At 37.1% G+C, this 10,837-nt stretch overlaps 2 protein-coding genes across 3 annotated transcripts in view; one reads left to right on the top strand and one right to left on the bottom strand.

The window, feature by feature from the left end:
* The first annotated feature begins 788 nt into the window (after positions 1-788).
* LOC129266800 (uncharacterized) lies at positions 789-3,527 on the top strand. Its single transcript, XM_064110653.1, has 2 exons — positions 789-822; positions 1,385-3,527. The coding sequence occupies exons 1-2, from the start codon at positions 789-791 to the stop codon at positions 2,701-2,703; spliced, it is 1,353 nt and encodes a 450-aa protein (XP_063966723.1). The 3' UTR covers positions 2,704-3,527.
* LOC129278297 (transcriptional protein SWT1-like) overlaps positions 896-10,837 on the bottom strand; it is a 33,577-nt gene continuing 23,635 nt past the window's right edge. Inside the window, exons 14-19 of one of the 2 annotated variants that reach the window (XM_064110270.1) lie at positions 9,826-9,904; positions 9,298-9,437; positions 8,256-8,487; positions 7,364-7,498; positions 6,836-6,920; positions 896-6,130 (exon numbers count right to left, since the gene is read on the bottom strand). In XM_064110270.1, coding sequence (XP_063966340.1) covers positions 5,978-6,130; positions 6,836-6,920; positions 7,364-7,498; positions 8,256-8,487; positions 9,298-9,437; positions 9,826-9,904 — 824 coding nt within the window. In that variant the 3' untranslated portion in view covers positions 896-5,977. The remainder of the gene's footprint in view (positions 6,131-6,835; positions 6,921-7,363; positions 7,499-8,255; positions 8,488-9,297; positions 9,438-9,825; positions 9,905-10,837) is intronic. The other variant, XM_064110271.1, reaches the window with a different exon arrangement.

Genomic DNA, 10,837 nt, shown 5'->3' with positions numbered 1-10,837 from the left:
CAAGGAAAAAAAAGAAGGTCATCTCGTCCTAAAATACACGTTTTATTTCGATTTTGAATGATGTATTTCTTACCATCATAAAAGACCACAAATAGTAGGGGGGACATTTGATATTGTGTCCCCCCTACTATTTTGAGTAGGGGGGACACGTCCCCCCTGGGATTTCCGCCCATGGTCCGGAGTCCCGAGTAACTCTTACGCAACGAGAACCTGAACAGTTCAACACCGACGCGTCAATGTCATGATATAAGCTACCAACACTTTTAAATCTCACAACTTTACTATACTGCACTAACTATCGAGACTCGAGTGATCCGTGGGATCTAGCTAACTACTAGTATACCTACATATTTATTAAATTAATATTACCAAAAACACAACAGTTTAGTTTTAAACATGTACCAGGAAAAGCTCTTTATACTCGATATACGAATACAAACACACCTCAAAAGATTACGTTACATCGTATGTCTATCTCGAGCTACCACGAGCTCATGAAAATAATTTTCCACCAGTATGTTCATATCGCATGTCGCTAACATGAGCTACATTATATTGTTAGCATCGACAGTTACCATGGTAACAAGAGCAAGGCCGAGTTTTATTTCAGTCAGATCAAACACAAATCTTATTTCAATTCAAAGTCAAATTTCATAGATAAGTTAGGCGATAATCTCAAGCACGTACGAAGATTTCCAATCAGGTGGGTGTTTCATAAAGCTGTTCGTAAGAGCGACTTTAAGAACGAATGGTGAACCTTTCTCACGCTCTAAATAATCACCACAGTAATGTTTGGCAACGTTATACTGTCCTCTGTGTTGGGTAATTTATGTTGGTTAAATATACACACACACACACGCGAGAGCAGTTACAAATGAGAGGGTTTAGACAGTAATAATTCGTTCCTTTGCTTTGTAGCATATATTTTTCTTTTCCTTATAAGGATTTAGTCACAAATAAATAGGACTGACATACATTAGCTCTTCACAATAGAAAATTTCAGCTGCTAAGTTGGGGGATTATTCCCGCTCAGTAACTTCTCATCAAAGAGCTTCACAGAAATTGGATGATACTTTTTTTTTAAATAGTAATTGCTGGTCTTAAGTCTCGTTCACATATGGGTTTCCAGTCGGAGTAGAATTTTATTATGCATGGATTAAAATTCCAAAGATATTTATTTATCTTATCACAACCCAGACCTAAGCTCTTTAGTAGGAGGAAGGGTCGGAGGAAGCCCGATTTTTTTTTTTTTTATCATTATCATTTCTGCTATTTTATAATCAACATATTGTCAGATTGAAATTCCCCTTTTGTAATAAAGCTAACAGGCGCTTCATAAAGCTATTTGCTGAGGTTCCTCTTCAAAATTTCCTTGACCATACAGCACTGAGAATCATTGAAGACCAAAAGGAGGCAATAACAAACATAGTAGAGGGTCTAGAGGATGACGAACAAGTGTTGTGCAAGTTAATTTGCAAGTATGGGTTTGATGGCTCATCAGGCCAGAGCGAATATAAACAATGGTTTTCTTCTCCAGAGAGAACGGATGAGAGCTTGTTCTGCACAACTGTGGTTCCTCTACAACTGAAAAGGGGTGATCAGATACTGTGGGAGAATCCTGTGCCGTCCTCAAAGAGATTCTGTAGACCTCTTCGCCTTAAGTTTGCGAAAGAAACTACGGAGCTAAGCCAGGAGGTGGATGCATCAATAAGGCAGGAAATTGACAGCCTGAAGCCTATGGATAGTTCTGTGGATATAACATACGAGGTAGAAGCAGACTTGAATACGGTAGCAGATGTGAAGGTCAATTATGAACTCCATCTCACAATGGTTGACCAGAAGGTCATTAACGCGCTCACCGAAACAAAATCTTCAATGAGATACTATATCTGCCATGCGACCCCAACGCAGTTCAACAACCTGGTTGAAGTGCATTGCTCCGATCCGAAGACATATGTGTATGGCATTTCGCCTCTTCACAAATTGATCGGGTGCTTCGAGATGCTGCTTCACATTGCTTACCGAACTGAGATAAAGAAATGGCGTGTATCATCGAATGAAGACAAGGACGTGATCAAAAGGAAAAAGAAAGTGATCTATGATCGCTTCAAGGAAGAGCTTGGAATCAAAGTGGATGAACCTAAACAAGGTGCAGGAAATACAAACGATGGCAACACAGCTAGAAGAGCTTTCAAGAACGAAAAGGCCTTCGTAGATATTTGTGGTTTGGACGAAGGGCTAATCCATCGGTACAGAATGATTTTGTTGGCTTTATTTTGCAAACTTCCATTGGATGCCAACAAGTTCGGAAAATACTGTCGTGAAACAGCAGAGTTACAGTTGGAGCTCTACCCGTGGTATCGATTCCCTGTAAGCGTCCACGTATTATTAGTACATGGTGCCACTATCTTGTCATCTTCAGTCCTGCCAATCGGAATGATGAGTGAGGAGGCGCAAGAAGCCAGGAACAAAGACAATAAGATCTACAGACGAATGCATGCGAGAAAGACATCTCGTACAGACACCATGAGTGATGTATTCCACAGACTAATGGTAACAGGTGACATTGTGATTAGCAGCAAGTCTTTAAGAGTACAACAATCACAGCCTCTTCCTCCTGATGTTCAAAGTATGCTAAAAGATCCTTACACCAAAGACCTAATAGTCGGTGAGATAGCAGAGAGAGACTCTGATTCGGAATAATTTGTATACGCTTGTCCTCTAGTTCATGAGTGTCTGAATGGAGAACAAGATTCAGGAGGTTTACGTGGGAGTTTGTCCAGGACAGGTAACAGTAAGAGCTTGTCCGGACCAGCAAACGTAACACCTCCCTAGAATCAGTGTTAGATTGTCAGTCATATTCATTCACTTTTGTCAATCAGCAATATCAAATTTAAAAATTGAGAATGGGTTGGCTCGAATGAATATCTTTTGCCTGCCAGTTGTAATTAGGCCCGTGAAACCGAATGACTTAAAGCATGACTGGTGACTCAGGTAAATGATCCCTGTGTGGCTGACGAAGCATCGAAAAGTGTGTTCCAGTCGTGCGTGTATAAATGAAAACACCCACATTGGCCCCGTCTTCCAAAGAGTTATGATTGATCCGATCAATCGTAACTATGGAAATCCATCAGTGTCTTATATGCAAAGAGAAGCGCGGTGAATGTTCAAGAAAACAACGAATGCATGAATATACATCATAGGTAGAAAATATTTTGAACAAATATGCATAATAGATGTTGATGTTGCTGGCCGTCCATAGTTACTATTGATCGGATCAATTGTAACTCTTTGTAAGACGGGGCCCTGGGGTTAGTTTCACAAAGAGTAAAAGTGTAAAAATAGGGTCATGCTTAAATGCTGACGCACATATGAATTGTAACGTGCAATCTTATTGCTTCATATGCAATAGTGTGCGTCCCCTTAGCATGATTTGACAAATGCCGTGATGCCTTTTACACTGCATGGAACTGGGAATTTAAATGCATCTGTATGTCACACTTAAATCTTTGTGAAACGCCCCCTTGGAGTGCTCTATAACAACACTCCCAAAAGACAATAATAACACTCCTATTAAAGAAAACAAAATATATTCATCAATGTTTGATTCATTTAGCCACATCACATCCCCTCTGAAAATGCACAAATCATAATAGACAAACCTGCCAAACAAGACGGCTAAGAAACAGGAAGGAATCAGTAAAGGCCACCGCAAACCTTACGATTTGCTACCCGATTTTGGAAATAAACGTCGTAGAATTTGATTCTAATATTGAGACAGTATGGAACATTGTACCGTGCAATGTTCTAAATCACCGTACAAATACCTATGTTTAAATCTGCAACTATGCTATCATCCTTATTAAACTAAAAGCAAATTTACTATCTGGTCGGAACTTGGTCATAACAATCATACGATTGGCTACGATTTGAAACCAATTCGGCCTTTACTCCAAAATAAAGGCTTCCAATCATTGAAAATTGTTATATTAGTATTCTTTCAGTTAGTTTGAGCTTTCATTCACATTGTCAGAAAATGAGCAAAATGTGATCTTCTCCAAAATGGTATCGTGGACCAGCGTGCGGTGGCCTTAAACATAAGAACAATCTTAAATTCCCTATTCAATCTTGCTGAAAATTGTTCATACATATAGGATCCTACCGGTTGACATGGCAATTTCCTTTTCTCCAAAATGGGAAGTTTCCTATCGATAATAGGAATAGCTGGCAGGTGCACGTACAGTAGTATGCATTTTGGAGAAGCCCCATTGATCACCTATTCTGATTTAGTTCAACGTTTCTACAAAATTGGATTTCCCAAAAGCAAGATTTCAACGGAACAACAATAATAACATACACCAAACCTTCAAAAGGAGACCAAAACACTGATCTATAGAATATGAAACTGATAGGAAAAATATGACTTATACAAAAAATATTGATTTAAAGTATTGATTACTAAATTCATAACAGTATCTCATTCTCACAAACAACTAAAACAACATCCTTATGTGAAAAAATGGCAACAACACCTTGGCAACACCTTTTCTGACATGCTCAATGAATGTATCTTGCACTTTTCACTCAAAGACTATGTATACACCACGTCTCATTGAGCATTGGACAAAAAACTGAGGAAGTAGTTTACTCTGCAAGATTTTCCCATGATCTATGGCAGTAGCTAGCGCATTTAATGAAATGTACCAAGCATGTCTTCATTCAAAGAACAATTGTTGTGCCCAGGTGTAATGAGTACTGGGCGAGAAATGAGGAAGTATATTGCTTTACGATCGTTTCCTCACTCGTCCGAAGACCACTTCATGTGCAAAGTCTCATTAACATTGAGAAATATTGGACGAGAAAGTGCCGTCTGCAAGATTTTTGATGGACTGATTGACCGAAAGCCTGCCTACCCACTTGACCTGCTGATCACTTAACTCTATACCACTTTACCATTCCTCACAAATTTCCTTTGGCAGGGGTATGAATATAAAGGTGTTGAAACGTTTCATATTGAAATGTCTCGATGATAATTGCAAATGATGATTGTAATCTCTCTCCATTCACTGCTCGGTTTAAACATGATCATTCAATTTGAACTATGGAATGAATAAATGCATTAACCAATACTGCATTTACTAATCAATAAATGTTTGGAACAATAAATACACAAATGAATATCATTCAATAAATGATCAAACAAGTAAAGAGATAAATAATCAATCAATAAATGAACAAGAAATAGATTTCGAAAAAAGTAATAAAAGATATGACTGAATTCAATAGATCAATAAAAATACCTAATAAACTAGAATAGCAGATGGAATAAATAAATAAATGGAATAAAGAAAGATAGAATAAATTAATCAATCAAAAAAAGAAAGACATAGATAAGAAGAAATAAGTAAATAATAAATTAATAAGAAAAAGAAATCACGGAAAGCTGAATCCAGTAAACAAATAGAAATTGATGTAAGCACCTGCTCTTCAATACTTTTAATGGACCGAGCTCATCTACAAATACATTGTTAAAGTCAGATGTGATAGGTTTCATGGGGAGTGGATAATGATTTGCTAACCCCCTCCCCTCCCCACACACAGTAACAAGCATTGGAAATACATGTAACAGAAACATCTTTGGAGGGGGAGCAAGCTCATTATACATCACAAGGTAAATAATTGCATAACAATAAAAATATCATTGACATAAAGTCAATGCATCAGTACTGTTTATCAAATTGTCTGCAAAGAAGCCACAAAATTTGTGGTACAGTATATCTTATACAAACAGGGTATGAGTTTGCATGGAAGTAGAATTGCTGTATTTCATATATTTTTACATCTACAAATTGCAGCAAGTGGTAAAGAGGAGGAAGCAAATTATCAGAAAATAATTCACTGCCCTCTGTTCATATTATGCTATCATTTTTTTTTCATATATTGAACAAGATTTGCTGACACCCTTCAACAGTTTGTTTCAAAACTGACTTAATGTTACTCTACACTCATGGAGTTGCTGCAACACTTCTGAATATTGTTGACTCCCTCGCACAATTCTTTGTCGATTGTCCTCCGACAGGATGAACTGCTGGAACAATTCAGCATGAAACCCACTGATGTCTAAATCAAGCTGTAGAAAAAAGGGATAATGATGATGGTGTTGATTGCAAAATATCGATAATAACAAAATCATTAATGTTCACTAATGCAATATGAGAGGCGGCATAAACAGAAACAATAATAATCTAATATTTGTACTGCCACCATCAACGCTACCACTACCACTACAACCACACTACTACTACTACCACAACTACTACTTCAACCACCACTAAACAACTACGACCACCACCTTGCTACTTCTACCGCTACTACCACTACCACTACTTCTACAACTACAACTACTACCATGACTGGCACTTCGACTAGCCTGCTGCTATTAACAATAACAATTCAAACAACAAGACTCATATTCTAAAAAGAATCTTTCATTTAATAGCTGGCCCTTGCATTTTACCCTAATAAGTAAACTAACTATTTAACCCCCCCAAAATGGGCAATTTTGTCGCCTAAGTGGGGGGGGGGGGGCTGATTTAGCCCCCCTTATGATCTTGGCTGTCAATCGTGGGATTTTACCCATGGCATAATCTACAAAACGGAAGATCAAAATCTGCGATAAATTCCAATGCTCATTAATTATGCTACTTTATGTGTAAAATAAAATAATTGCTCTTATCAACTAAATAATGCCCCTAAATTATTTCTATCACAATTGATTTCACCATCACTGTAATGTCTCCATATGTTAAACATTTTTTTCTTCAATTGACCTCACCTTTAGGGCTTGCACATAGGCATGCAAGGAATGGACGACCTCTTCACAAAGAACTGCAGGAACAGGGATACAGCTTCCTATCAATCTATTCCAAAAGAGCAAGAAGAAAATTATTTTCAGTGAAGTATATTCTAAAAGGAGTTTGCAAAGCACTCTTCTTCTTAATACTTCATTAGGAAAAAAAAAAAAATGATTCTATAATAATCCTTCTTCTCTTCCTTCTTCTTCTCCTCATTCTCCTTCTCCCCCTTCTTCTTCCTCTTCTCCTTCTTGTCCTTCTGCTTCTTTCTCTCCTTCCTTCTTCTTCCTCTTCTCATTCTTCTCCTCCTCCTCCCAAACCTCCTCCTTTTTCTCCATTACAAACATCATTACATCATTATCACCTTAAGTAGTGGCCTGATTGTTCTCAATAAAATGCTTAATTTTAAAGACATGTGATTAATCCAATTGAAATCTTTAAGTACAAAAAAAAAATGGCCAGCCCCTCCAAATGAACCAAGCAGGCAAAATACTAATAGCATACTTTACCTTTGAAGAGATCGGACAATGACCTCTATAAGAGGCAAGGCTGTCGAGAGGTAGTTAAGGCTTTCATCTTTGGTTGGGAGGCCCTCTATAGGGCATCCACTGGCAAGGTGCTTGAATGACCATACAATGACATCCCTACATTGCAGGAAAAACAATGACACCAAATAATAAACAATATAAAAGAAAAGCATTCATTCTTCCAAGAACTTATTCAACAAGTGAGTTTACATGTACATGTATGTCACATGCCAGTCCCCCCCCCCTCCTTTGAACTTTGACATGTACTTTGAACCTATTTTGACCTTACATGTGACTATGGCTTTTCTCTCTGTCAAAAATTCCACATGGTAATTCAATATATCTTTGAAGTTTTGTCATGGAATTAGAACCCAGTTTGACCTTACCTACATGTATGGTGTTTCAATAGGTCAAATATGTCGCACGGTATTTCAGTAAAACAACTTTGAACTTCGACATGAACTCTGAACCCAGTTTGACCTTACCTATGGTATATCAGTAGGTCAGAATATACCGCATGGTTTATCAGTATATCATTACTTTGAACTTTTAACACATTTTGACCTTAGTAATGACATTTCAGTATAACATAACTTTTGAACTTTGACATGAACTTTGAACCAAGTTTGACCTTACCTACGGTTTATCAGTATATCATTACTTTGAAATTTAAACACATTTTGACCTCAGTAATTACATTTCAGTATAACATAACTTTGAACTTTGACATGAAATTTGAACCCATTTTGACCTTACCTATGGCATTTCAGTTTAACATAACTTTGAAATGAACTTTGAACCCACTTTGACATTACCTATGGCAGTTCAGTTTAACATAACTTTGACATGAACTATGAACCCATTTTGACCTTACCTATGGTATTTCAGTACGGTATAGATGGCTTCAAAAACAGAAAGAACACAGAAGGTCACATGGTCCATACCATCACCTTCCCTCCTCTCTTCAATCTCCTCCCTAGCTTCCTGGTTTTTAATCAGTACTGCGGTCTCAAGCCCATTGGTAGAAGTGGTAGCTGGTGGTGAAATGCACATTTCTTCACTCTCCTGCACACTCTCTTTCTCTTCCAAAGGCATAGAGGCTGCTACTAAAAAAAGGGGGGGGGGAAGCAAAAATAAATATGATTATTGTATAATAAAATGGGCAAAATAAAGAAATTTTTTGACACAAGAATGGATGAAGTATTCCTCTGCTTGATATTGACTATCTTATCAAATCATGCCCAGTGTGAGCAATAATTATTTCGAAAATAGAAATGCAACAATTCTAAAATCATGCAACCCATTAAAGAGGAGCTTTGATACAAGATTGTGGACATGTATTAGTTACATGATTTACATCCTGTTTGTTTACGTAATATGGAAAATATCTACTTATGGTTCGATATTCCATAAGGTCATGAATGGAATATGGAACCAGAACATAGATATTTCCTGTATTCCGTAAGAACAAGCAGGGTGTAACGGTTCTATCACTTTAAGTGTAGCCTTATTGTAGAATTACATGTAGGGGAGATCCAGACCATGAACTAAAAAACTGTAAAAACCCTGTAATTGTGAGTAAATCTAGAAAGGAAATCATTCATGACAAAGTAAAAAAGAGTACCCAACTATTAAAATGAGAGCTTACAAAAATGAGGAGAAAACAATTTATGAAGTTCAATGTTCGCTCAAGCATCAGATGTGCGCACTGTGTATTCTCAGTAAAATTCCCAAGCAGTCCGCGAGAAAATCTTTGTTTGAAGAAACACTTTTATCACATAGTAGGCCCTCTTAATCGGAAAATCACTGTCCTTATAGAACATTGGATTTGCATACTGCATCCTCTAGAAATCTCAATCCTGTGGGGGCTCTTCTGGGGATTTTAGGGCCAAAAAATTTGAACCATCAAAACTTACAAGATATTCTCAGAGAAGTTTTTGTGGCCCGCTGGAGACCAGTATTACTCCTGGTTTGCGTAGCATCTTGTATGGTCTGCTTCCATTGTTGATACACTCTTTCAATGTCCTCTTCACACTTTGTGGCAATGTCCTTATACCTGCCATTGATAGAAAACAATGGGTAATTCAAAGTTTGGTGTTAGGGTTAGAATTTGAGTTGGTGTTGGGCTTAGTGTCGATGCTTGTGTGGTGTTATTGATTGGAGTGGTTGAGTTTGTGCTAAGTTGGTGTCTGCTTTATACTGGTGTTATGTTAGGAGTCCACTGGGCTGTCGCTTGCCACTTTGCGCCAGTTCGCGCCAATGCAAAGTGAATTGTCTTTTTGAAAACCAATTCCCCCTACCATGGACCATTTTTCAAAGATATTCTCTCTAAATACATTTATCACAATAAATAATAAAAAAAGATATCTAACAATGATTTTATGTCACCTTAACTGTGACTGGAATATACATCTCTTTACTGACTGTAAATTACCGGTACTCACTTCGCATTTTTCTTGAGTGGGATCAAAATCTCCTTGGTGGCAAAATAAAAGGTCTTAAGCTGTTTTGAAGAGAAAATATCTGTAAAGCAAACCAAAAAAATGAATATTTCCACTACTTACATGTAGATACTCCTTTTATATGGTTTTATAAAGTTCTTTTTAAAAGGTAAGAAAACTACAATGTGATTTTGAAAAGAAACATCTAATTGTTATTTTTTTCGCCATATAGGCCTACTATTATAACAATTAACATTATTTCAATAGTGTTACTCTTTACATGTATTATCATTATCAGTTTTTTTACTATCATTAATACTACTACATATGCACATACACTATCAGCATCATCAAAATCGTCATCATCATGATCATGATAATCACCATCACTATTATCATTACCATATTATCATTAATAGACATCATCATCACCACCACCAGATTGTCTTCATCATCACCCTCACTTCCATTACCACTACCAATATTATCATCATCACCATCATCATTATCAACATCACTATTATCATCATCTCCATCAACATCACCATTATCACCATCATCATCATCGTCATCATCATTATCATCATCACAATCATCATCTACAATCTCATCATTTATTATGTTCATCTTTCATAATCTCCTTTTTATCACCTTTATCACCACCATAATTATTGGCATTATCATTACCATTGCCATCATCATCATTATCACCATCACCACCATTATAATCATCATCATCTCCACCATCATCACCATCACAATTATCCTCATTTTATCATCATCACCACCACCACCACCGTCATTACTAACATCATCATCATCATCACCAACACCATATCATCTACATGCTCATCATCATCCTCCTCCTCATCATCACAATCCCCATCATCATCATCATCCCAATCATCATCATCATCACCAACACCATATCATCATCTACATGCTTATCATCGTCATCATCCTCATCATCATCATCATCATCATCCTCTTCCTCCTCATCATCACAATCCCCATC

Source organism: Lytechinus pictus, chromosome 15 (genome assembly GCF_037042905.1).
Source record: "Lytechinus pictus isolate F3 Inbred chromosome 15, Lp3.0, whole genome shotgun sequence".
Lineage (NCBI taxonomy): Eukaryota > Metazoa > Echinodermata > Echinoidea > Temnopleuroida > Toxopneustidae > Lytechinus > Lytechinus pictus.
Note: the sequence above shows the minus strand (reverse complement) of the source record. Positions and strands in the feature narration are given on the sequence as shown.

Coding starts and splice junctions, on each gene's coding strand:
- LOC129266800 (XM_064110653.1), top strand. CDS start 789: ATGTTTGGCAACGTTATACTGTCCTCTGTGTTGG. Junction 823..1,384: donor TATACTGTCCTCTGTGTTGG/GTAATTTATGTT, acceptor TTGACCATACAG/CACTGAGAATCATTGAAGAC.